Source organism: Pteropus medius, unplaced genomic scaffold (assembly GCF_902729225.1).
Source record: "Pteropus medius unplaced genomic scaffold, Ma_sr-lr_union100, whole genome shotgun sequence".
NCBI classification, from domain to species: domain Eukaryota; kingdom Metazoa; phylum Chordata; class Mammalia; order Chiroptera; family Pteropodidae; genus Pteropus; species Pteropus medius.
The window spans coordinates 1-27,121 of NW_024356411.1; the positions used below are offsets into that span (position 1 = coordinate 1).

The following is a 27,121-nucleotide window of genomic DNA, read 5'->3' on the forward strand; positions in this document are numbered from 1 at the left end:
TGGTGCTTTCTCTCTAACTTCCATTTCCTCTCTTAGGAAGGGAGATGTGTGGACTGTGACCATGTGCCTGCCCTAAAGTACATTTTAGAATGAGGTAATTTGTCTTCTAGGACCACAGGTCTACAGGTGGAGAGGGTTATGCCCCAGGATGCATGCACCCGAATCCTCACTGACAGCTGACTTAGAGATTACACTCGGGACTTTGGACACGATGCTCTTCGGTATTTTGGGGCTTCAGGTCATGCTTTAATGAGTCAGCTTTGGGGATGTTGGGATGTGCTCAGTGGAACTGGCCTGTGGGATGGATGTGAGCATTCGGAGGGCTGTTTCAGTCGCTCTGTGCTCGGAAGCTCTAACTGTTCCAGGGGAAAAGGCACGTTGCCATTCCAGGGCCATTAGACATCTTGAGGTAAATGGCTTCCTGTTTTATCTGAGACACTCCTAATACAGCCACCAGTGTTCACACCAGAGCGAGGCAGAGGAGATTAGACTCCAGGAGAGGAAAGATGCAATGTGACCAGTGACGTGAGGTGACTTCCTCCAGGCTGTGGGGCTGGAGAACGGGGCATGAGTCAGGATGTAAGGAAAGCGGCTCTTAAACCAGGAAAGACACAGCAGCAGACCACTGTCTGAGTTTGCTCAGGCTGCAGTAAGAGAACAAAACCTTCTGAGTAATTTAATGTTAACAACCATTCACTTCTCAAGGTTCAAGAGGTGGGAATCCAGGATCGAGGTGCCAGCATGGTCACCATTGGGGAGGATCCTCTTCCTGGGTCATATCTGGTTTGCTCTTGCTGTGTCCTCGGGTGGAAGAAGTGACATGCATGGTCTCTGCGGCCTGATTTAGTCAGGTGCTAATCCACTTCATGAGAACCCTGGCCTTGTCATCCAGCGCCTTCCAAACACCGCACCCACTAACACGGTCTTTTGTGGGGATAAAATTTCAATATGTAATGTTGAGGAGCACACGTGTTCAAATCCAGCCCCCCTAAACCTCTGAGCATCTGTGGTCCTGCCAGCACCTTGAAGTCTGTCCAGGGAGACTGACTTTTTGCTCTGACCGCCAGACTGTGAAAGTCAATGTGTGTAGACTGTACTCTGAGTGTGTGATAATGTGATTCAGCAGGGACAGGGAAGTCACAAGGCTGGACGTGGGTCCCACATCATCAAAGGTCTCCCCACAGTGCTCCCCGTGTGTGAGGACAGCAGTCCTGCCCCAGGGACAGGGACACAGGAGGCTGTGGTAGGAGGGGAAGAGCTTCTTCAGGAGCTCAGCCCTGCAGGAGCAAACTGAGGTGGACTGTGCTAGAACCTGGCTCACCCGTCACTGTGACTTTGCTACCAGGAGTCAGGATCGTCCTCCCAGAAGGTCATGTGCCTGGTGCTGGACTCAGACTGGGCAGTAGGCGTTCACCCTTCACTGTTTATACTTTTCTATATTGAAGCATCATTCCCTTTTCAGAAACAGGGGAACGTGGGAGGAATGGCCGGTGGATCTGCAGTCCAAACCCTGAATCTGACACCAACACGTAATCCCAGATGATGCCTGAACTAACTCCCTCATCCAGAGACCAGGGTGGTGCATATGTGCCCTCTGAAGAAGCAATGACAAATGACAGGGATCTTTCAAGAAACGCTGTCCCTCATCTTCCTGCAGGACACCTGGACTCCTGACATCTTTCCCTGAGTGCCGGGTGTGCTCGAGAGAGTGTCACTTATATTGTCAGGTTTCTGTCTCTGTGTGAGGAAGTCAGAGGACACTGTTCCCTTCCTTCCTGAGCCCCACACAGCTGCCCTCTCCCTCAGGGTTTCTGTCACTCGCAGGATGTGGGTCGTCACACTGTGTCTCTCGCACAGTAATATGTGGCCGTGTCCTCAGGCCTCAGACTGCTCAGCTCCATGTAGGCTGTGCTGGTGGACTTGTCTGCGGTGATGGTGACTCTGCCCCTGAACTTCTGTGCGTAGTTTGTGCTACCACTGTTAGGGTTAACCTCTCCCATCCACTCAAGCCCTTGTCCTGGTGCCTGTCGCACCCAGTGCATATAGTAGCTGGTGAAGGTGTATCCGGAAGCCTTGCAGGAGACCTTCACGGAGGCCCCAGGCTTCCTCACCTCGGCCCCAGACTGCACCAGCTGGACCTGGGCGTGGACACCTGTGGAGAGGAGACAGCAGTGGGTGCAGAGCCCTGACTGGCCTTGGTTTCCTCATCGGCCCAGGGCTGGGGATCCCCTTACCTGTGGCCACTGCCACCAGGAGGAGGACGCTCCAGCTCCAGTCCATGCTGAGGGTGGTGCTGTCAGGGCCTCTGTGGGGGAAGGCGTGATGGTGGGTGCTGTGAGGACACAGACAGGTCCCTACTTAATCTGATTGACCTCAGCTCATTTGCACATTCATGAGGCAGAGTATTCATAGCTGAAGAGTTGGTCCGACCTGAGAGAAGTCGATGACATGGAAAGCATGGTCAATGAGCACATGAAGTCCCAGGTACAAATGCTTGTCATGCATATGTGCCCCTGTCTGGTGCCTGATCTCTTTGAAGACAGAGCTTTTCCCTCTGAGGATCGAGTCTGACAGGACGTCTCCTCACTGTGCATGCTCCTTGAGTGACATAGGGAGACTGGATCTATCTGGGCTCTGATGTCACACCTCGTATTCCTGGGTCAGGGTGTCTCTTAAATGTCACACCTGGTAAAACACACCCTGCCACCAGCTCCTCACAATTCAGATGTCTAGAAGCTTCAGACCTGCCCCTTGGTGTGTGGTTCTCATTGCCTTCTCAAGATTGGCAAACGGTCCTGTGGAATAGAACATCTATTTTTGCTTCTGCCATCTCTGTCTAACTGGAAATTTAGACGATTTGTGGAAAGAGGAAGCCCCAGGCCCACAGAGGAATCCCTTCGCCCACTCCCTCTGCACCTACTCTGGGTGCACAATCCTTGCGCCCTGAGTCCTGAGCGCCCCCTGCAGCCCAGCCCCCCATGCTGCAGGGGAGGGTCCTGTCTGGGCTCAGAGGGCATGACCTCACAGTGTCTGTGCCCTGACTTCAGGATGCTCCCTCAGGGACACCATATGCTTTTGGCTTCACCTCTTGATATAGTGAATTGGCCTCGCTCGCTCCCAATTCCGGTGCAGGGAGATCCTAAGCAAGGGCTTTGTGAACCTCCAGGGAGCCCCTGCCCTGGGGCTGACAGAGGCCTGACACAGTTAGCTCTTCCCTGAGTTTAGAAGGTCTCGAGGGTTTGAGGGAGATTCTCTATCCTTTAGGTCCCTCTGTTTGAAGGTTACATCTTAAAATACATGCAGATACAGAACATCTGGCTTGAAACAAAGTCCACTTTTATTATTCAGTACATTAGACACACACAGCAGAGGTTCCCTCAGAGGTTCTATTTGTGCTGTTACTAGATGTAGGGATCGATCTCACCAAGTGTAAGTGGCCCCTGGACTGACATCACTGGACATGAAATCACTGAACATCTGGGCAATGTCAAGTCTCTCCCAGGAAATTAGAATTCAGAACATACTACAGCCAAGGGACCTGTTTGACCTCCGGTGATGCCCCATTATAAAGGGTATTCATGCCACTGGGTGGACCCAGCAGATGCAACTGCAAACCCACACCAGGAACTGTCACCCATGAAACATGAGCCAACCCATGAGAGCTCTGTCCCAGGGGGAGCTGAGAGCAGGTGGGAGGAGACGCAGGAGTCCTGGCTTCCAGGATGCGCTGGGACACGAGGTCCACGATCACGTCTGAGCGGCACTGGTCTCTGCGTGAGGACGTCTCGTAAGCACTGCTGTCAGGAGCCTGTGCCTGTGCCGACATAACCAGGAAGGTGATGAACATCCTCTGGTCAGTGAACCCTCTCACAGTTAACCCTGGGATCTTGCTATGTGTGAACTGTACGCCCACCATTCATGTGGTGAAACCTAGCACACCATGGACTGTATGGCAGAAGGGTTCTTAGGAAGTGTCAGGGATAAATGAGACTGTAGGGTGAGTCCTCATCCACTGGACCTGGTGGCCTTATGGGAAGAGGGGGCAAAAGGGACACATCTCTCACTTTCTCCAGCACGTGAGATTGCACCTAGATGTCAGCTGTCCGCCTGTGGGGAAGTATTCTCACCAGGTATCGATGTATCTGGACCCTGTAACTTGACTTCCTGACTCCATCACATGAGACAATAAATTACTGTCATCTAAGCTCCCTAGTCTTTAGTCTTTGCGATGGCAGCACATGAGACAGACTGTGGTACTGGGGTGCTGCTGGAATAAACACCAAAGATGGTATAAGTGGATTGGAACCAGATGATGGGTAGGAGGTGGGAGACTTTTAAGTGCCTGGTAGAAAATTCCAAGCTTGCTGTGAGGGGTGTTACGGGTGGTTGTGCAGAGAGCTCAGAGAGAGGACGGGAGAGCCGTGGAGGAAGCTCCCACACTCTGGGGGAAGCGAACACAGTCACAAGGACAGAGGTGGTTGGGGTGTCAACATTGGGAGCCGTTCTGGTGAGGTGTCCATGGAAATGAGAAACATGGCCCGGGTTCTGCAGGAAATGTGACCTTGTCACGAAGTGTCAAAGAGCTTGACTGGTGGGTTTGGGTTTGGGGGAAGGTAGAGCTGTGAGCAGGGAAAGTGTGTATTTAGCTGTGGGGATTTCTAAGCAAGGGCAGGACTGGTTGGTTCTTCCTGCTGCTTCTAGTGAAATATGTGTGAAGGCTGATGGATCGGAGATGGCAGTGGACATCTAGTGCTAATCAGAACTCGGGGACTTGAAAGGTGCCAGCCCATCCATGCAGCCAGAAGTGTGACGTTTCTTATGAAGCAGGAAGGAAAGATGTTGTTGAAAAACAATTTGATAGCAAAATTCATGGGCATGACCAGCAGGTTTCATCAGCCATCGCTGCTCCAGCCAGGATTAGAACTGTGGTTCTTCCAGCACAAACACTGTCATTCTGAAGTAAATGGGATGCACTCGTGGGGCAGAATGGAGGAAGGTGGTCAGGCCTCTTGGATTCTACAGAGAAGGATCATAAGCCACTTTGGCTGTGAGGACACAGTCTGTTTAAGAAAAGGGAAGAACGGCCTTGGAGGAGACTTGAGACCATCAGGGAGGACTCCTTGCTTTCAGAGTCTTCAGCCACCGCATTAGATTTAACAGGTCACATGACCTCCAAGCCAAGCTCAGGTGTTACTGCCACCTAGCGGAGCATGCAGGTGTGACCACAGCCCAGCAGAGCTGCAGCGAGACTTCTCTTTGGGGCACAGAGCGTGAGTCATCACCTCAGTGGGTCCGCAAGGTGGGACCGCCATCCGGAGGGTACAGAGTGGGGGCATCCAGCCGGAGCGGACCATCTCCAACCTTTAGGCCTGGCGGGATTGCCTTGCTGGGGTGTGGACCAGCGTTGACCCCCTAATCTCTCTTTCCTCTTTATCCCTTTCGGGATGGGAATGTCTACCCTCTGGCTGCCCCATCGTCACATTTTGAAGGCCATACTTTGAGAGGACATTCGCTTCAGGATGAATCATACGTCAAGATCCACCAGGATCTGATGAGATGATGTTTAGATGAGAATTTGCACATTAGACTCTAAGTTGATGCTGTAACGAGTAAGACATTTGTGGATGTTGGATTAGAGTTCATTTTACATGAGGGAGAGCCGTGGATTTTGGAGTCCACAGGTGTAATTTTATGGACTGAATTGTGACCCTCAAACTTCGCATGTTGGAGTTTGCATTCTGAATGATGGTATTTAAAACTGGGCTTTCAGGAGGCAGGAACGGCTAGGTGAGGGCATGGTGTGGTGGTCCCACCCCACTAGGACAGGAACGTTGGGAAAAGAAGAGACATGAGAACTGACAGGCACATCCAACGAGTTCCCTCTCCCTGTCTCACCATAGTCACCGATGAGGTGTCCAACACAGTGCTCTGTATAGGTGCGTCCATCACGATGTCCTCTCTCATAAGGTTTCTGAGTTCTTAGTGGTGTCAAATGGTCAGTAGCCAGCTGTGTCCCCACCTGACACAGAACTGTCCTTTAGTAGTGCCGATGTGACCTTGAATCATAAGTGTGCATGACACGTAGGGTAAGCAAGTCACCTTTAGACTCCCTGAGTATAACCTGCCTGGGGGTCAACAAATGGACAAACGAGTTATATTAACGATAACAGATGAACTAGGGACAGGTGAATGCCATATATGCACGAAATCCCTCTTCTGTGACTGGTCTGGGCGGAGTCTGTGAGATTGAGCTGCGATCCAGCTTCATGGAGCTCACTTAGTGAAATTAGGACAGTAGATGACAACTGGTCATGTTGGGAGGATTTCAAAATCCACCTGAGTAAGTGAAGACCTGGAGGGTACTGTGTTGTAGGCAGGACAGAAATGGCATTGGATAGAGTCCTGGGGGGCTGATTCTACCCCTGTGGCCACGTGTCCTGTCTGAAGGGAGGCCCATGTGGGGACAGCATGTGTCTGTCGGGGGCAGAGCCTGAGCTCAGCACACAGGTCCCTGCACTGTGCTGTGTCTCTCTGTGTGAAAAACAGAACCAGCCTCAGGCACACAAAGCCCTCAGGGGGTCTCTCTGTCAAGTAATCAGAAAAAACACATTGAAAGCTGCTGCAGGAAAGGTCCCCAGGCACTGCTGATATGCCGTCTGCAGACAGGTTACTTCTTCATTTCTCATCTGTGTGAGAATGTGGAAAATTAGAGCCACAAAGAAGCAGTAATTCTCCTGGGAGGCAGCTGAGAGGAATGAGAGGAAATCGCTGCTCCCAACAGGAAGCCCCTTCCCCAGCTCCCTGTGCACCTGCTGCTGGACTGGTCTGTGTGTGCTGTGCTGTGTGTGCCCTGAGCGCCCCCTGGTGTCCTGAGCAACCCTCCTGTCTCCCTCAGGGAGGTTTGTGACTGGGCTCACACTGAAGTCCCCTCACTGTGTCTCTCGCACAGTAATACACGGCCGTGTCCTCAGGCTTCAGGCTGCTCATTTGCAGATACAGCGTGTTCTTGGCGTTGTCTCTGGAGATGGCGAATCTGCCCTTCACGTAGTCAACGTAGTTTGTGCTGCTGCCATCACTACTAATGTATGAGACCCACTCCAGCCCCTTTCCCGGAGCCTGGCGGACCCAATACATGTAGTAGCTACTGAATGTGAATCGAGAAGCCACACAGGAGAGTCGCAGAGACCCCCCTGGCTGCACCACGTCTCCCCCAGACTCCACCAGCTGCACCTCACACTGGATACCTGTGAACACAGACACGTCAGGGTGAGGAAAATGTCACACATCCCTGTTCCTCACTCACACGCACTCACGTACTCAGTGTCCCTTGTTCCCCATCAATCACCTTGTAAAACAGCGACGAGGAAAACCCAGCGGATCCCAGGTGATCCCATGGTGCGTCGTGCGTGTTCAGACCTGATCCTGGAATGGAGACACCTGGGAATCTTTGGGCTGGGCTCCTGTCCTAGAGCTGCAGACTCGGGGCTGGGCTGGCTTTTATCAGCAGAGGGGCCCTATTTGCATGTGCTCTGACTGTATAAAGAGCTCTGGGGTTGGGGACCGACAAGAGGGCAGAGACCCAGAGCAGGCCTGGATATACCTGAGCACATAGTGACAATGAGATTGTTTGGTGAAATATGACTTTTACTGTGACATGTGTTACTTAAACACTTAGCACCATCATCTTATTTCATTTTATTCATGCACGTAAGTCACGGGATGTGATATCATTTACCTGCATCACAGGTGAACAAGGCCAAACAGGATCACAGAGAGCTCGGTGGTGTCGAGAGTGCACAAGTGTAAGAGTAAACTCATGTGTCTGGCCCTGCACGCTCCGCCCTGCACCCCACTACTCCCCTGGGCCACCTCAAAGAGAGAGTGGACGTGCTCAGTGAGGTGCAGGTCTGCGTCCTGCATGAGCGCGTGTGGGATTAGCTGCCTTCCAGGGCTAACGGACAGCACGTGTGAGAACCAGGGTCACAGGTGTATTGCAGGCGTCGGGCCCATCTGAGTGTCACTCTCTGTGGCTCTAACTTTCTCTGTCCAGTGGTAACTGCACTTGGATTGTAGTCGTCTTGCTGTGGTACAGCTCTGTCTGCCACAGCCACACCAGGATGACGTGTACAGTTGGAATCGCACACACATACATGATGTCCATGTTACAGCCTCAGCGTCATAATTGGAAAGGCAGCGTGTGGTGTGACGCGAAGTCACACGCGTCAGTGCTGAATCTCCTTCCGATGAGTGCGTCCGCGCCGCGTGAGTCCGCGCACCTGCTGAGGGGTTTTGGTGTGTCCCTTTTCCCTGGGCTCTACGAGGAAAGCCAATGCTCAGCCTGTAGATGGAGAGACCTGAGAAAATGTTATTCTTCTTATGACACGCAGCCACAGTGACAAGCTAGCTGCACTAAGTGCTAAGCAGTAAATTCCCTTCAAAATATCAGCTATGTGACATCATAGATGCTGTACCCCGAGGGCTGGATACTCAGGTGCCCGAGAAAAATATGAGATCATAATTGGTCTGCCCTTTTGATAGGTGTCCAGAGGGCACAGCCCTAGAAAGAAGAAAAGCTCAACGAGAAACAGTTAATTATTCAAAAAGCCAGTGTCTTAAATGTCTGGGAGCACTTCTCTCATTGAGGGCACAGAAGGCCTTGTGTGAACCGGGAAGCGAGACCTCAAGATGCTGAGTCTGTGGTCTTTACCATGGATTCTCTCCCCCAGGACTGTGTGAAGTTAATTCCAGCTGTCTCATTAAGCCTCTTCATCTCTGTTACTTTTTATAGCAGCTCACATGGACTATGCAATCGGTACAGAGAGATGGAGGTGCTCCCGTAATATATACATCAAACTGGATGCTGCGTTGGAACCGGGCTTGGCAAAGATGCTGGAACGGTGCTGAGATGCGTGTTAGAAGAAGCCTCCATTCTGTGGACGAGTCTTTAGAGGAGGATCTGGGGGGAGCTCAGAGATAAAGACGGGAGCTGGGGAGCAGCCTCAGTCTTCGTGGAGGAAACCTCAGCCGTCCTGAGCAGATGCAGAGATGTCGGTGACAACGGCCATCGTGACGGGTGCTCAGATGGTGCCGGAACCTTCTTAGTGGAACCTGGAGGGAGGCGGTTCTTGTTATGGACGGTGGGGAACTTGTGTGACGTGTTTCTCCTGCTGTTCTGTGGAAGGTACAATGAGGAGAAGGGAATCGGACGCTCAGCTGAAGCTCTTTCTACGACAAGGGAGGCAGGTCAGGCTCCGCCCCCTGACTGCTCGTGGTGAAGGACAACAGAGATGAGTCTAAACTGTCCGAAGGCCGTACGTTTGATCCTTTACATCCTCCACGATAACAAGCACAACCATGTTTCCTGACACAAACTCCAAGCACAGTGCATTGGTCCTAAGGAAGCCGTCACCTCCACGGAGAGGGGGGCCCCATAGGACAGGTCCAGCTGCTGCTCCTCTAATCCCATCACCTGGCTAGTGCTGGCAGCACACACCTGTGAGCCTCTTCTGCTGGGACTGGGAACAGAGGGGACACTGGGGAGAGCCATTGCTGAGGGACTTAGACGTCCTCGAAGTGATAATTTGGAGGGATGACGTGCTGGACCCTCCTCCCACTGCAGGACGACTTGGGGACGTCACCCGCCAGCTCTCCCTCTGCCTGCTCTCAGGGTCGGACAGCTTCTGTAACCCCACAAGTGTAGGTGTTTTCCTAAAGACATGCAGTGGGATTTTTAAGCAAAATTAATCCCTCCCAACAGTTTTTTTTTGCTGGAATCTTTAGAGTTCTCTGTATATAGTATCATGTCATTGGCAAATCATGAGTTTTCTTTCTTTCTTTCCAATTCAAATACATTTTATTTCCCTTTCCTGTCATGTTGCTGTGGCTGAGACTTCCAATACCATATTGATGAGCAGTGGTGAAAGTGGACATCCTTGTCTTGTTCCTGATCTTAAAGAAAAGGCTTTTGGCCTTTCTCCATTGAGTGTGATGTTAGCTGTTGAGTTGTCACGTATGGTCTTAGTATGTTGAGGTATGTTTCGTCTATTCCCACTATGCTGAGAGGTTTTATCATAAATGGAGGCTGGATTTTGACAAATGCTTTTTCTGCATCTATTGATATGATCATATGCTTTTTATCTTTTGATTTGCTAATGCGAAGTGTCACATTAATTCATTGGCAGATTGTGTACCAACCTTGCATCCCAGGAATAAGTCCAACTTGATCATGGGGTAAAGGGTTAAAGAAGTACAAATGAGTAGTCGGTAGATGGACGTGGGGGTGGGGAGCACAGCATAGGGAATGCAGTTAGCCTTGATGTAGCAGCTCGGTGGCGAGCCAGAGGAGAGAAATGGCACTTAGGAAGATCGTTTTATAAATGGCATAAATGTCTAACAAATGGGCCATATACTTGAAAATAATTAAAAACCATTTTTTAAATGTAATCCATCCATAAAACTGCTTTTCGTAAGGCCTTGACCACAACCCCTTCTGTAAATGTCTTTGGTGACATGAACCTGCTCTACTGAAAAACACAGAGTGCTGCAGACAACGGTCAGTTTCTTGTGGAAACACGGCCGGGCTCCACTGTCCATTTCTTCAGTCACCACTAATCCAGGTGTTGCTGTCAAGGCATTGTCCAGGGTTTGTTATACTGTGTCAGCCATGTTCTCTAACTCAGGAATTTATCCTAAATAACCTGATGTGGGCTGAACCAAACACACCCGAATGGCATGGATTCTCGTGATGGACAGCAGCTTCAGGGATTCCAGAGACTTTAGACTGGCCGTCCTTGTGGCTTCCCCAAAATCCTGTGTCCTGCCCAGTGCGTCCCCTCCATTGATGGCACCCAGATCACACAGCACATCTGAGGGTCCCATCTGCAGGTCCTCCCCAAAGCACACGTGCAGGTGGTGACCTCGGGATAGCTGGAGCTACACCAGGTGCGTCCTCCATAGCATCTAACGTTTACCAGTCAACTTGTCCACTTGACTATGGATAGTCGTTTGTCTTCCCAATGTGTCCACACGGAGGACGACAGGGCTGTGCAGTGCAGTGAGGAGGGGGAAAGTCCCATCTGCCTCTCCTAATGTGCCTGAAGCTGCCAACCTGAGCTCCAGGTAGAGCTGCTGAGTCGTGAGAGTTAGAGCACAGACACCACACTCGCTATTTTTAGGGACCAAACTAAGGGAAATGCAAGGAAAAAAATTCTAAAGGGAAAGAGAGTGGATTAATTAAAAGAACGCAGGACCCGTGCTGAGACATGTTGGTACACGTTTGACATCACGAGAGTTAGAGGTGGAATCCAATGGGTTTTATATCCTGAAAACGGCCTGGTCTCTACCATGGCCTGAGAAGACCCAATAGTATTATGTGTCTGGGACACCACCAGGGTCTCCTGTTTGAGTCTGATTGGAAAGGATTCAGGGGTGTCCCCGGACCGTTCTCAGGACTCTGAGCCTGGTGAAAACTGCCAGAGTCATTTCGGACTCTGTACGTGACTATTTTGTGCAGGTGAGAAACGTGTCCCTCATTACAAAGAAAAAAACCCAAAACACCACGTGTGCATTCAGAAACGTCAGGGGTGAGCAGAGAAGGATAAATGTACACAGGTTCCCTTGGAAACTGCCACATGGACAGGAAGCCACAGATCACACAGGAAACCAGCCCTGAGTCTCGATCTGTAAGAGATGTTGGTGTGAGACACAAGTCCATGGAGTTTTTGTGCCCCCTGAAGACCCTGACCCCCTGCAGTCCCTGACCCTCTGCAGACCCTGACCCCATTCAGGCCGTGACCACCTGCAGGACCGGAACCCGTAACCCATGACTCCCTGGTGTCCTGAGTACACTTTTCCTTCAAAGCCCCACAGAGAAACAGAGACTCACCTGAACCCTCCCCTTACCCAGCATTCAGTGCTGCGTCCCTCCCGGTACAGACTTATGGACCCACTTGTGCAAACCATGTCCCCTCTCAGTTACTTCTGTCAACTGACCCCACCATCTACCCCAAGGCCACAAGTCCCCAGCTGCCACTGCTGCTCCCAGCGGTGCCCCGGCCTCTCTCCTGTGGCGATACTGCAATTGCAACTGTCTTAACTAAAACCTTCCTTCCAATGTGATAATTGTTGGAGGACATTTTTCAAGTCACAGAGAGAGAATAAAGTGAAAGAAACGTCAAGTCTCAATCATCTCCTGGCAGGACACAGGTGATGAGCAGGATGCTCTTCCATCAGGTGACTCCTCAGGACCCAGGAAGGTGGATCCGAGGGCAGAGGGAAAGGCCAGAGGTTGGGTCTGAGCCACAGCAGCTCATCCCCAGGTCCTAAGACCCAATGGAGTTCTCTCAGATGCACTTAGAATCATCTTCAGCTGGTGCTTTCTCTCTAACTTCCATTTCCTCTCTTAGGAAGGGAGGGGTCTGGACTGTGACCATGTGCCTGCCCTGCAGTGCATTTTAGAATGAGGTAACTGGTCTTCTAGGACCACAGCTCTGCAAGTGGAGGAGATTCTGCTCAGGATGCATCCACCCAAATCCTCACTGACAGCTGAGTTAGAGATTACACTTAGTACTTTGACATGATGCTCTTTGGTATTTGGGGCTTCAGGTCATGCTTTAATGAGTCAGCTTTGGGGATGTTGGGATGTGCTTAGTGGAACTGGCCTGTGGGATGGATGTGAGCATTCGGAGGGCTGTTTCAGTCGCTCTGTGCTCGGAAGCTGTGACTGTTCCAGGAGAAAGGCACGTTGTCGTTCCAGGGCCATTAGACGTCTTGAGGTAAATGGCTTCCTGTTTCATCTGAGACACTCCTAATACAGCCATAGTGTTCAAGCCAGAGCGAGGCAGAGGAGATTAGACTCCAGGAGAGGAAGGAAGCAATGTGACCAGTGATGTGAGGTGACTTCCTCCAGGCTGTGGGCATGGAGAACGGGGCATGAGTCAGGATGTAAGGAAAGTGGCTCCTGAATCAGGAAAGACACAGAAGCAGACCGCTGTCTGAGTTTGCTCAGGCTGTTATGGAGGAATATGAATCCTGGGTATTATATCAGCAACATCGCTGTATTTACCACGGTTCTATAGGCGGCAATTTAAGGTCAAGGTCGAGCATGGTCACCACTAATGAGAGCCCTCATAAGAGTTTGTATCTGGTAATTCTTGCTCTGTCCTCACAGGGGGGAAGGGTCACACATGCTCTCTGGGGCTTCATTTAGAAAGGACCTGATCTCCTTCACGAGGACTCTGCACTCATCACCCAGCACCTCCCAGAGACCCCACCTCCTAACACTGTCCTCTGTGGGGTTAGTAATTCAACATGTAAATTTGGGGAGCACACGTGTTCAGACTACGGCACCCCCCTAAGCACCAAGTCATGTGTGGTCCTGCCACCATCTTGATGTCTGTCCAGGGAGACTGACTTCCTGTTCTGATCTCCAGACTGAGAGGAGTCAATGTGTGTAGACTGTACACCGAGTGTGTGGTACTGTGATTGAGGAGGGACAGGGAAGTCACACAAGCTGGACATGGGTCCCACATCATCAAAGGTCTCCCCACACTGCTCCCCGTGTGTGAGGATAGCAGTCCTGCCTCAGGGACAGGGACACTGCAGGCTGTGGTCAGAGGAGGAGCCTTTTCAGGAGCTCAGCCCTGCAGGAGAAAACTGAGGTGGACTGTGCTAAAACCTGGCTCACCCGTCACCGTGACTTTGCTACTAGGAGTCAGGATCGTCCTCCCATAAGGTCATGGCCTGGTGCTGGACCTCAGACTGGGCAGTAGGAGTTCACCCTTCAGTCTTTATGCTTACCTATATTGAAGCATCATTCCATTTTCAGAAACAGCGGAAATTAGGAGGAATGGCTGGGGGATCTGCAGTTCCAACCCTGAATCTGACACCAACACGTAATCCCAGACGATGCCTGAACTAACTCCCCTCATCCACAGACCAGGGAAGTGCAGCTGTGCCCTCTGCAGAAGCAATGACAAATGATAAGGACCTGTCAGGAAATGCTGACCCTGCATCTTCCTGCAGGACACCTGGACTCGTGACACCTTTCCCTGAATGACAGATGAGCATTTGAGATCTTCTTCTCCATCTCTGGTACCTGACTCTGTGTGAGAACTTCAGGGGAATAATTGTCCCCTTCCTTCCTCAGCCCCACACAGCTGCCCTCTCCCTCAGGGTTTCTGTCACTCTCAGGATGTGGGTCGTCACACTGTGTGTCTGTCGCACAGTAATATGTGGCTGTGTCCTCAGGCCTCAGACTGCTCAGCTCCATGTAGGCTGTGCTGCTGGACTTGTCTGCGGTGATGGTGACTCGGTCCTTGAATTTCTGTGCGTAGCTTGTGCTGCCATCATTAGGGTAAACCCATCCCATCCACTCAAGCCCTTGACCTGGTGCCTGTCGCACCCAATTCATAGCATAGCTGGTGAAGGTGTATCCGGAAGCCTTGCAGGAGACCTTCACGGAGGCCCCAGGCTTCCTCACCTCGGCCCCAGACTGCACCAGCTGGACCTGGGCATGGACACCTGTGGGGAGGAGACAGCAGTGGGTGCAGAGCCCTGACTGGTCCTGGTGCCCTCGTCCGCCCAGGGCTGGGGATCCCCTTACCTGTCACCACTGCCACCAAGAGGAGGACGCTCCAGCTCCAGTCCATGCTGAGGGTGGTGCTGTCAGGGCCTCTGTGGGGGGAGGTGTGATGGTGGGTGCTGTGAGGACACAGACAGGTCCCTACTTAACCTAGTGCACCTCAGTCCATTTGCATATTCATGAGGCAGAGTATTCATAGCTGAAGTCTTGACCCCACCTGAGAGAAGTCGATGACATGGAAACCGTGGTCAATGAGCATATGGTGTCCCAGGTACAAATTCTTGTTGTGTATATATGTCCCTGTCAGGGGCCTGATCTCTAGGCAGACAGAGCTTTTCCCTCTGAGGAACGAGTCCAACAGGACGTCTTCTCACTGCGCATGCTCCTTGAGTGACACGGGGAGACCGGGTGCATTTGGGCTCTGATGTCATAGCTCGTATTCCTGGATCAGGGTGTCTCTTAAATGCCACACCTGGTAAAATACACCTTGCCACCAGGTCCACACATTCAGATGTGTGGTTCTTATTGTGATTTCAAGAGTGGCAAATGGTCCTGACAGATTAGAAAATCTATTTTTACTTCCGCAGTCCCAGTCTATCGGAAATTTAGATGACCTGTGGAAAGAGGAAGCCGCAGGCCCCCAGAGAAACCCCTGTCCAAAGCCCTCTGCACCTGTCTGGGCGCACACCCACTCTGGGGTGGGTCCTGAGCGACCCCTGAAGCCCAACCCCCATCCTGCAGGGGAAGGTCCTGTCTGGGCTCACAGTGTTTCTAGGATGGTATTAAATGTCTCTGCCCTGACTCAGGATGCTTCCTCAGGGACACCATATGCTTAGGGATCACCTCTAGATATAGTGAATTGTCCTCACTCATCCCCAATTCCTGTGCAGGGAGATCTTTAGCAAGGGCTTTGTGAATCACCAGGAAGCCCCTTCCCTGGGGCTGACAAATGCACTGACCATGGCAGCAGTTCCCTGAGTCCAGAATCTCTTGGAGACTTGCTGGATTATTCAAGTTCTTTAGGATTCTGTAATGAAGGACACTTCTCAGAAACCCTGCAGATACACACCATGTGGCTCAATGCACAATCTACTTTCACTTTTCAGTGAATTAGATGCACACACCAGATGTGTGCTCAGAGGTGACCTTTGACCTGTTATTAGATGTAGGGATCTAATCTTATTATGTGTAAGTGGCACCTGCACAGACATCCCTGGACGTGAAATCAATGAACATTGTCAAGTCTCTCCCAGGAAGCTGGAATCTGTAGAGCACAACAAGCAAGGGACTTGTTGCACCTCTGGTGAGGTCCCACTTTGAAAAGGCATCATTCCATTCTGACTGGACTCAAAATGTGCATGTGTCACCTCACTCCGGGACCAGGAACTGTGACTCCTGATACATAAGCCAACTCATGAGAGCTCTGTCCCAGGGGGAGCCGAGAGCAGGCGGGAGGAGACGCAGGAGTCCTGGCTTCCAGGATGCGCTGGGGCACGAGGTCCACGATCAAGTCTGAGAGGCACTGGTCTCTGCGTGAGGACGTCTCATAAGCGCTGTGCCTTTGCCGACATAACCAAGAACATGATGAACATCCTTCTGGTCAGTGAACCTGCTCACAGTTATCCCTGGGATCTTGCTATGTGTGAACTGTACGCCCACCATTCATGTGGTGAAACCTAGCACACCATGGACTGTATGGCAGAAGGGTTCTTAGGAAGTGTTAGGGATAAATGAGACTGTAGGGTGAGTCCTCATCATCTGGAACTGGTGGCCTTATGAGAAGAGGGGGCTAAAGAGACACATCTCTCACTTTCTCCAGCACATGAGATTGCACCTAGAAGTCAGCTGTCTGCCTGTGGTAAAGGATTCTCACCAGGTATCAAGGTATCTGGACCCCGTAACTGGACTTCCTGACACAATCTCGTGAGACCATGAATTTCTGTCATTTAAGCTGCCCAGTCATTGGTGTTTGTGATGGCAGCTTGAGCACATGAGACAGAATGTGATACTGAGAAGTGGTGTGATGTTGGAATAATCACCAATGAATGTGGAAGCAGGTGATGGGTAGGCGGTGGGAGACTTTTAAGTGCCTGCTAGAAAATTCCAAGCTTGCTCTGAGGGGTTTTACGGGTGATTGTGCGGAGAGCTCAGAGAGAGGACGGGAGAGCCGTGGAGGAAGCTCCCGCACCCTGGGAGAAGCAAACACAGTCACAAGGACAGTGGTGGTTGGGGTGTTGACATTGGGAGCCGTTCTGACAAGGTGTCCATGGAAATGAGAAACACGGCCCGGGTTCTACAGGAAGTTTGACCTTGTCACGAAGTGTCAAAGAGCTTGGCTGGTGGGTTTGGGTTTGGGGGAAGGTAGCGCTGTGAGCAGCGAACGTGTGTATTTAGCTGCAGGGATTTCTAAGCAAGGGCAGGAGTGGTTGGTTCTTCCTGCTGCTTCTACTAAAAGCTGAGTGAAAACTGATGGATCGTAGAAGGCAGTGATCACCAAGTGCTAATCAGAGCTTGGAGATTTGAAAAGTGACCAGCCCATCCTGCAGCCAAAAGTTTGGAGTTTCTTGTGAAGCAGGCAAGACAGGAGTTGCTGAAAAACAATTTCATAGAATATTTTATGGGCATGACCAGCAGGTTTCATCAGCCATCTCTGCACCAGCCAGGATTAGAACTGTGGTTCTTCCAGCACAAACACTGTTATTTTGAAATAAATGAGACAAAGTCATGGGGCAGAATGGAGGAAGGTGGTCAGAGCTCTTACATTGTACAGACAAGGATCATAAGCCACTTTGGCTGTGAGGACACAGTCTGTTTAAGAAAAGGAAGAACAGCTTGGGAGGAGACTCGAGACCATCAGGGAGGACCCCTTGCTTTCAGAGTCTTGAGCCACCGCCTTAGATTTAACAGGTGACATGACCTCTAAGACAAGCTCAGGTGTGACTGCCACCTAGTGGAGCCTGCGAGTGTGACCACCGCCCAGCAGAGCTGCAGCGAGACTTCTCTTTGGGGCACAGAGCGTGAGTCAGCACCTCAGTGGGTCCGCAAGGTGGGACAACCATCCGGAGGGTACAGAGTGGGGGCATCCAGCCGGAGCGGACCATCTCCAACCTTTAGGCCTGGCGGGATTGCCTTGCTGGGGTGTGGACCAGCGTTGGCCCCCAAATCTCTCTTTCTTTCCTCTTTATCCCTTTCAGGATAGGACTGTCTACCCTCTGGCTGCCCCATCGTCACATTTTGAAGGCACATAACGTGTCTGTTTTTGTAGGTTCATACTTTGAGAGGACATTCGCTTCAGGATGAATCATGCATCAAGATCCACCAGTATCTGATGAGATGATGTTTAGATGAGACTTTGCACGTTAGACTCTAAGTTGATGCTGTAACGAGTAAGACATTTGGGGATGTTGGATTAGAGTTCATTTTACATGAGGGAGAGCCGTGGATTTTGGAGTCCACAGGTGTAACTTTATGGACTGAATAGTGACCCTCAAACCTCGCATGTTGGAGTTTGAATTCTTAAAGATAGTATTTAAAATTGGGCTTTCAGGAGGCAGGAACGGCTAAGTGAGGGCATGGTGCAGTGATCCCATCTCACTAAGACAGGAGCATTGGGAAAAGAAGAAACATAAGAACTGACCGGCACATCCAACGAGTTCCCTGACCCTGTCTCACCATAGTCACCGATGAGGTGTCCAACGCAGTGCTCTGTACAGGTGCGTCCATCACGATGTCCTCTCTCATAAGGTTTCTGAGTTCTTAGTGGTGTCCAATGGTCAGCAGCCAGCTGTGCCCCCACCGGACACAGACCTATCTTTTAATAGTGCCTGTGTGACCTTGAATCATAAGTGTGCATGACACGTAGGGTAAGCAAGTCACCTTTAGACTCCCTGAGTATAAGCTGCCTGGGGGTCAAGAAATGGACAGAACTGTTACATTAACGATAGCAGATGAACTAGGGACAGGTGAAGGCCATATATACACATAACCCCTCTTCTGTGACTGGTCTGGGTGGAGGCTGTGAGATTGAACTGTGATCCAGCTTCATGGAGCTCAGACTTAGTGAAATTAGGACAGTAGATGAACCTGGTCATGTTGGGAGGATTTCAAAATCCACCTGAGTAAGTGAAGACCTGGAGGGTATTGCATTGTACGAAAAACAGAAATTGCATTGGATAGAGTCCTAGGGGGCTCATCCCACCCCTGTGGCCTCGTGTCCTGTCTGAAGGGACACCCATGTGCGGACAGCGTGTGTCTGTGGGGGTCAGAGCCTGAGCTCAGCACACAGGTCCCTGCACTGTGCTGTGTCTCTCTGTGTGAAAAAGAGAACCAGCCTCAGGCACACGAAGCCCTCAGGCGGTCTCTCTGTCAAGATAACAGAAAAAACACATTGAAAGCTGCTGCAGGAAAGGTCCCCAGGCACTGCTGATATGCCTTCTACAGACAGGTTACTTCATCATTTCTCATCTGTGTGAGAATGTGGAAAATTAGAGCCACAAAGAAACAGCAGTAATTCTGCTGGGAGGCAGCTGAGAGGTTTGAGAGGAAATCGTTGCTTCCAACAGGAAGCCCCTTCCCCAGCTCCCTGTGCACCTGCTGCTGGGCTGGTCTGTGTGTGCTGTGCTGTGTGTACCCTGAGCGCCCCCTGGTGTCCAGAGCACCCTCTCTTGTCTCCCTCAGGGAGGTTTGTGACTGGGCTCACACTGAAGTCCCCTCACTGTGTCTCGCACAGTAATACAGGGCCGTGTCCTCAGGTTTCAGGCTGCTCATTTGCAGATACAGCGTGTTCTTGGCGTTGTCTCTGGAGATGGTGAATCGGCCCTTCACGGAGGCAGCGTAGTATATGTAACTGCTGCCATCACCACTAATGTATGAGACCCACTCCAGCCCCTTTCCCGGAGCCTGGCGGACCCAGCTCATCCAGTAGCTACTGAAGGTGAAACCAGAGGCTGCACAGGAGAGTCGCAGAGACCCCCCGGGCCGCACCACGTCTCCCCCAGACTCCACCAGCTGCACCTCACACTGGACACCTGTGAACACAGACACGTCAGGGTCAGGAAACAGTCACACGTCCCTGTTCCTCACTCACACCCACTCACGTACTCAGTGTCCCTTGTTCCCCATCAGTCACCTCGTAAAACAGCGACGAGGAAAACCCAGCTGAGCCCAAACGCCATGGTGCGGCGTGCGTGTTCAGAGCTGATCCCGGAATGGAGACACCTGGGAATCGCGGGTCTGGGCTCCTGTCCCAGAGCTGCAGGCTCAGGGCTGGGCTGGCTTTTATCAGCAGAGGGACCCTATTTGCATGTGCTCTGACTGTATAAAGAGCTCGGGGGTTGTGGACCCACAGAGAGGGCAGAACCCAGATCAGGTGTGCGTGTGTTTGGGCCCGTGGTGGCAATGAGGACATTTTGTAAAATATGCCTTTTATTGTGACATGTGTTACTTAAACACTTAGCACCATCATCTTATTGCGTTATACTCATGCACTTAAGTCATGTGACATGATATCATTTACCTGCATCACAGGTGAACAAGGCCAAACAGGACCACAGATCTTGCTGGTGTCGAGAGCTCACGTGTGTAAGAGTGAACTCATGTGTCTGGCCTGCACGCTCCCCACTGCAGCCCACTGCTCCTCTGGGCCACCTCAAGGAGAGAGTGGACGTGCCCAGTGAGGTGCAGTTCTCCGTCCTGCTTGAGCACGTGTGGGATTTGCTGCCTTCTAGTGCTAACGGAGAGCACGTGCGAGAACCAGGGTCACAGGTGTATTGCAGGCGTCTGTCCCATCTGAATGTCACTCTCTGTGCCTCTAACTTTCTTTGTCCACTAATAACTGCACTTGGACGGTAGTCGTCTTGCTGTGGTAGAGCTCTGTCCACCACAGCCACGCAAGGATGACGTGTACAGTTGGAATCACATGCACATACATGATGTGCATGTTATATCCTCAGCATCGTAATTGGAAATGTAGTGTGTGGTGTGACGCGGGCTCGCACGGGTCAGTGCTGAGTCTCCTTCCGATGAGTGCGTCCGTGCCGTGTGAGTCTGCGCAACTGCTGAGGGGTGTTGGTGTGTCCCTCGTGTCTGGGCTCTACGAGGAAAGCCAATGCTCAGCCTGTAGAAGGAGAGACCTGATAAAATGTTATTCTTCTTATGACACGCAGCCACAGTGACAAACAAGATGCACTAAGTGCTAATCATTAAATTCTCTTCAACATATCAGCTCTGTGACATCATAGATGCTGCACCCCGAGGGCTGGATACTCAGGTGCCCCAGAAAAATATGAGATCATAATCTGTCTGCCCTTGTGATAGGTGTCCAGAGGGCACAGCCCTAGAAAGAACAAAAGTTCAACTAGAAACAGTTAATCATTCAAAAATCCAGTGTCTTAAATGTCTAGAGCACTTCCCCCAGTGAGGGCACAGATGGCCGTCTGTGAACCAGGAAGCGAGACCTCAAGATGCTGAGTCTGTGGTTGTCTTTACCATGGATTTTCTGCCCCAGGACTGTGTGAAGTTAATTCCAGTTGACTCTCTCAGCCGCTTCATCTCTGTTACTTTTTTATAGCAGTTCACATGGACTATAATTCGGTAAAGAGAAACGGGGTGCTGCTGTAAGAGATACATAAAAATGAAACAAACACTGCTTTAGAATGGGCTGGGCAAAGATTCTGGAAGAGTCTTGAGCTGCGTGTTAGAAGAAGCCTCCATGCTGTGGACGGGTCTTTAGAGGAGGATCAGGGGGGAGCTCAGAAAGAAAGACGGGAGCCGGGGAGCAGCCTCAGTATTCGTGGAGGAAACCTCAGCCGTCCTGAGCAGATGCAGAGATGTGGGTGACGACGGCCATTGTGAAGGGTGCTCAGATGGTGCCGGGACCTTCTTAGTGGATCCTGGAGGGAGACGGTCCTTGTTATGGACGGTGAGGAACTTGTGTGACGTGTTTCTCCTGCTGTTCTGTGGAAGGTAGAATGAGGAGAAAGGAATCGGACGCTCGGCTCCCCGAATCTGATCACCTGATCACCTGGCTAGTGCTGGGAACACACACCTGAGAGCCTCTCCAGCCTGGAATTGGAACAGCAGGGACACTGGGGAGGCCCACTACTGGGTGACGTGGACGTCCCCGGAGTGAAACTTTGGAGGGACGACGTGCTGGACCCTCCTCCCACGGCAGAGCGACTCGGGAACGTCACCATCAGCTCTCCCTCTGCCTGCTCTCGGGGTCGGACTTGCACTGGGGCCTGACAGCGTCTGCAGCCTCCCTGAGCCCTCAGCATTTTCTCTACAAGTGTCGGTGTTTCATGATGAAAAGCAATAGAATGTTCACGCAAAAATAATCCAGCCCTCAACTCACTTTTTATAAAGCCTTGACTAACAACCCTTCTGTAAATGTCACTGATATTATAAAATAGTTTCTACTGAAAAAGATAAAATCCTCCAGGCAATGGTCAGTTCCTTGCAGAAACACCACTGGTTTATCATCTGCATTTCTTCAATCAACACTAATCAACTTGTTGCTGTCAACGTATTCTCCAGTGTTAATTAGAATCGGTCATCCATGTTGTCTAAGTCAAGAATTCATCCTAAATAATCTGCTCAGGGCTGATTCAAAGGGAGCAGAAGAGGATGGATCCACGGTGGACGGCAGCTCTGCTCTTCTGAGGCTGACAGTCTGGCCCTCCCGGTGACTGTGCCCATGGACCTTGGACCTGGTTAAGCTCACCACACAACGGGTACTTCCCAGAGCTCACAGCACACTGAGGGTCCCATCTGGAGGTGTCCCCCAGAGCACAGGAGAAGGAGGTGACACGCAGACAGTGTCGGCAGCACCAGGTCAGTTCTACATCACAATCCATCTTCACCGCACGAGCTTGTAGCTTTGGCCATGTATAGTCATTTGCCTTTGAAATGTGTCCACACAGAGGACAGCAGGGGACAGTTGTGCAATGATGAGGGCGAAAGTCCCATTAGCCTTTTCCATGTGCCTGGAGGTGACACCTGTAAGCTCAAGGTAAGACCCTGAGTCATGACAGATACTCTATTTTAAGGGAATAAAATATATAAAGAGGATAGCAAAAAAAAAAAACTAATAAAGAAGAAAATGGATTACAGGAGTAGAACACGGGATTCGTGCAGAGACGTATTGACGGTTTTAGGAGCACGAGGGTCAGTTTTGAAATCTAATGGATTTTGTCCAACCTGACACTGGCCCCGTGTCCACCGTGGCTGTGACATAATCCAGGTACATTGATCAGGGATTGAGCAGGGTCTCTGCTCTACGTCAGATTGCTAATTTTTCAGGCAAGTATTTTAAGCTTTCTTAGGATTCTGTTCCTGGTGACAATGGGTAGAGTCATTTCTGCCTCTGGAAGTGAAACCCTATGGTTTGTGCAAGTGAGAAATGTGTCCTTCCTTACCAATAAAAAACTCAAAAGAACGTGAACATTTTATATACAGAAATGTTGGAGGTGAGCAGAGAATACTAAGTGTACACAGGTTCCTCTGACTCTGCTACAAGGACAGGAAGCTGCAGATCACATAGGAAACCAGCCCCGAGTCTCCATCTGCACGAGCTGCTGGGGCTGAGACACAAGTCCTTGGGATGTGTATGCCCCCTGCAGGCCCTGACCTCCCTGGAGGCCCTGACCCCCTGATGTCCTCAGCACACATTTCCTTCAAAGTCCAACAGAGGAACAGAGACTCGCCCGGCCCTTCCCCTCACTCAGCATTCAGTGGTGCGTCCCTCCCGGTACAGGCATATGGACCCTCCTGTGTAAAACATGTCCCCTCTTAGTTACTTCTGTCAACTGACCCCACCATCTACCCCTAGGCCACAAGTCCACAGCTGCCTCTGATGCTCCCAGTGGTGCTCCCGACTGTCTCCTGTGGCGATACTGCAGGTGCAGCTGTCTTCAGTAAAACCTTCCTTCCAATGGATAATTGTTGGAGGACATTTTAAAGTCACAGAGGGAGAACAATGTGAAAGGAGGCGTCAAGTCTCAATCGTCTCCTGGCAGAACACAGGTGATGAGCTGGCTCCTCTTCCATCAGGTGGCTCCTCGGGACCCAGGATGGTGGATCCGAGGGCAGAGCGACAGGCCAGAGGTTGGGTCTGAGCCACAGCAGCTCATCCCCAGGTCATAAGACTCAATGGAGTTCTCTGAGATGTGCGTAAAATCATCTCCAGCTGGTGATTTCTCTCTAACTTCCATTTCCTCTCTTAGGAAGGAGAAGTGTGGACTGTCACCATGTGCCTGCCCTGCAGTGCATTTTAGAATGAGGTAACTGGTCTTCTAGGATCACAGGTCTACAGGTGGAGAGGGTTATGCCCCAGGATGCATGCACCCGAATCCTCACTGACAGCTGAGTTAGAGATTACACTCGGGACATTGGACATGATGCTCTTCGGTATTTTGGGCTTCAGGTCATGCTTTAATGAGTCAGCTTTGGGGATGTTGGGATGTGCTCAGTGGAACTGGCCTGTGGGATGGATGTGAGTATTCGGAGGGCTGTTTCAGTCGCTCTGTGTTCGGAAGCTGTGACTGTTCCATGGGGAATAGGCACGTTGTCATTCCAGGACCATTAGATGTCTTGAGGTAAATGGCTTCCTGTTTCATCTGAGACACTCCTAATACAGCCACAAGTGTTCACACCAGAGCGAGGCAGAGGAGATTAGACTCTAGAGGAGAAAGCAATGTGACCGGTGATGTGAGGTGACTTCCTCCATGCTGTGGGGCTGGAGAACGGGGCATGAGTCAGGATGTAAGGAAAGCGGCTCTTGAACCAGGAAAGACACAGAAGCAGACCACTGTCTGAGTTTGCTCAGGCTACAGTAAGAGAACAAAACCTTCTGAGTAATTAATGTTAACAACCATTCCCTTCTCAAGGTTCAGCAGGTGGGAATCCAGGATCGAGGTGCCAGCATGGTCATCACTGGGGAGGATCCTCTTCCTGGATCATATCTGGTTTGCTCTTGCTGTGTCCTCAGGTGGAGGAAGTGACATGCATGGTCTCTGCGGCCTGATTTAGTCAGGTGCTAATCCACTTCATGAGAACCCTGGCCTTGTCATCCAGCACCTTCCAAACACCCCACCCACTAACACGGTCTTTTGTGGGGATAAAATTTCAATATGTAATGTTGAGGAGCACACGTGTTCAAATCCAGCCCCCCTAAACCTCTGAGCATCTGTGGTCCTGCCAGCACCTTGAAGTCTGTCCAGGGAGACTGATTATTTGCTCTGACCGCCAGACTGTGAAAGTCAATGTGTGTAGACTGTACTCTGAGTGTGTGATAATGTGATTCAACAGGGACAGGGAAGTCACAAGGCTGGACGTGGGTCCCACATCATCAAAGGTCTCCCCACGCTGTTCCCCGTGTGTGAGGACAGCAGTCCTGCCCCAGGGACAGGGACACAGGAGGCTGTGGTAGGAGGGGAGGAGCTTCTTCAGGTGGGACTGCCTTCCGGAGGGTACAGACTGGGGGCATCCAGCCGGAGCGGAACATCTCCAACCTTTAGGCCTGGAAGGATTGCCTTGCTGGGTTGTGGACCAACATTGACTCCACAATTTCTTTTATCCTCTTCATCCCTTTCGGGATGGGAATGTCTACCCTCTGGCTGCCCCATCATCACATTTTGAAGGCACATAACGTGTCTGTTTTTGTAGCTTCATACATCGAGAGGACATTCGCTTCAGGATGAATCATACGTCAAGATCCACCAGTATCTGATGAGATGATGTTTAGATGAGACTTTGCACGTTAGAATCTAAGTTGATGCTGTAACGAGTAAGACATTTGGGGATGTTGGTTTAGAGTTCATTTTACATGAGGGAGAGCCGTGGATTTTGGAGTCCACAGTTGTAATTTTATGGACTGAATTGTGACCCTCAAACTTCGCATGTTGGAGATTGAATTCTTAATGATAGTATTTAAAATTGGCTTTCAGGAGGCAGGAACGGTTAAGTGAGGGCATGATGCAGTGGTCCTATCTCACTAGGACAGGAGCGTTGGGAAAAGAAGAAACACGAGAACTGACCGGCACATCCAACGAGTTCCCTGAGCCTGTCTCACCATAGTCACCGATGAGGTGTCCAATGCAGTGCTCTGTACAGGTGCGTCCATCACGATGTCCTCTCTCATAAGGTTTCTGAGTTCTTAGTTGTGTCCAATGGTCAGCAGCCATCTGTGCCCCCACCGGACACAGACCTATCCTTTAAAAGTGCCTGTGTGACCTGAATCATAAGTGTGCATGACACGTAGGGTAAGCAAGTCACCTTTAGACTCCCTGAGTATAAGCTGCCTGGGGGGTCAACAAATGGACAGAACTGTTACATTAACGATAGCAGATGAACTAGGGACAGGTGAATGCCATATATGCACGAAATCTCTCTTCTGTGACTGGTCTTGGTGGAGGCTGTGAGACTGAGCTGGGATCCAGCTTCATGGAGCTCAGACTTAGTGAAATTAGGACAGTAGATGAACCTGGTCATGTTGGCAGGGTTTCAAAATCCACATGAGTAAGTGAAGACCTGGAGGGTATTGCGTTGTATGCAAGACAGAAATGGCATTGGATAGAGTCCTGGGGGGCTCATCCTACCCCTGTGGCCTCGTGTCCTGTCTGAAGGGACACCCATGTGGGGACAGCGTGTGTCTGTCGGGGGCAGAGCCTGAGCTCAGCACATAGGTCCCTGCACTGTGCTGTGTCTCTCTGTGTGAAGAACAGAACCAGCCTCAGGCACACAAAGCCCTCAGGGGGTCTCTTTGTCCAGATATCAGAAAAAACACATTGAAAGCTGCTGCAGGAAAGGTCCCCAGGCACTGCTGATATGCCGTCTGCAGACAGGTTACTTCATCATTTCTCATCTGTGTGAGAATGTGGAAAATTAGAGCCACAAAGAAACAGCAGTAATTCTGCTGGGAGGCAGCTGAGAGGTTTGAGAGGAAATCGTTGCTTCCAACAGGAAGCCCCTTCCCCAGCTCCCTCAGCACCTGCTGCTGGGCTGGTCTGTGTGTGCTGTGCTGTGTGTACCCTGAGCGCCCCCAGGTGTCCTGAGCTCCCCATCCTGTCTCCCTCAGGGAGGTTTGTGACTGGGCTCACACTGAAGTCCCCTCACTGTGTCTCTCGCACAGTAATACACGGCCGTGTCCTCAGGCTTCAGGCTGCTCATTTGCAGATACAGCGTGTTCTTGGCGTTGTCTCTGGAGATGGTGAATCGGCCCTTCACGGAGGCAGCGTAGTTTGTGCTGCTGCCATCTCTACTAATATATGAGACCCACTCCAGCCCCTTCCCTGGAGCCTGGCGGACCCAGCTCATGTAGTAGTCACTAAAAGTGAATCCAGAGGCTGCACAGGAGAGTCGCAGAGACCCCCCGGGCCGCACCACGTCTCCCCCAGACTCCACCAGCTGCACCTCACACTGGACACCTGCGAACAGAGACATGTCAGGGTCAGGAAAATGTGACACGTCCGTGTTCCTCACTCACACCCACTCACTTACTCAGTGTCCCCTGTTCCACAACAGTCACCTCGTAAAACAGCGATG

General features: G+C 51.1%; 3 gene segments (V, D, J or C); all 3 read right to left on the minus strand.

The window, feature by feature from the left end:
- Nucleotides 1-1,835: 1,835 nt before the first annotated feature.
- LOC120602276 (immunoglobulin heavy variable 1-46-like) lies at nt 1,836-2,343 on the minus strand. The segment is given in 2 exon segments: nt 1,836-2,152; nt 2,235-2,343. Coding segments are annotated over 2 exon segments (363 nt in total).
- Nucleotides 2,344-6,936: 4,593 nt separating this feature from the next.
- On the minus strand, nt 6,937-7,394 carry LOC120602277 (immunoglobulin heavy variable 3-74-like; the record flags this gene model as incomplete). The annotated part of the segment is given in 2 exon segments: nt 6,937-7,244; nt 7,346-7,394. Coding segments are annotated over 2 exon segments (357 nt in total), but the record flags the coding sequence as incomplete, so codon positions are not given.
- A 1,899-nt stretch (nt 7,395-9,293) lies between these two features.
- LOC120602280 (immunoglobulin heavy variable 1-3-like) overlaps nt 9,294-27,121 on the minus strand; it is a 35,320-nt gene continuing 17,492 nt past the window's right edge. Inside the window, 3 exon segments of the V gene segment in view lie at nt 9,294-9,409; nt 9,494-9,515; nt 14,096-14,520. Of these exon segments, the coding sequence occupies nt 9,294-9,409; nt 9,494-9,515; nt 14,096-14,520 (563 nt within the window).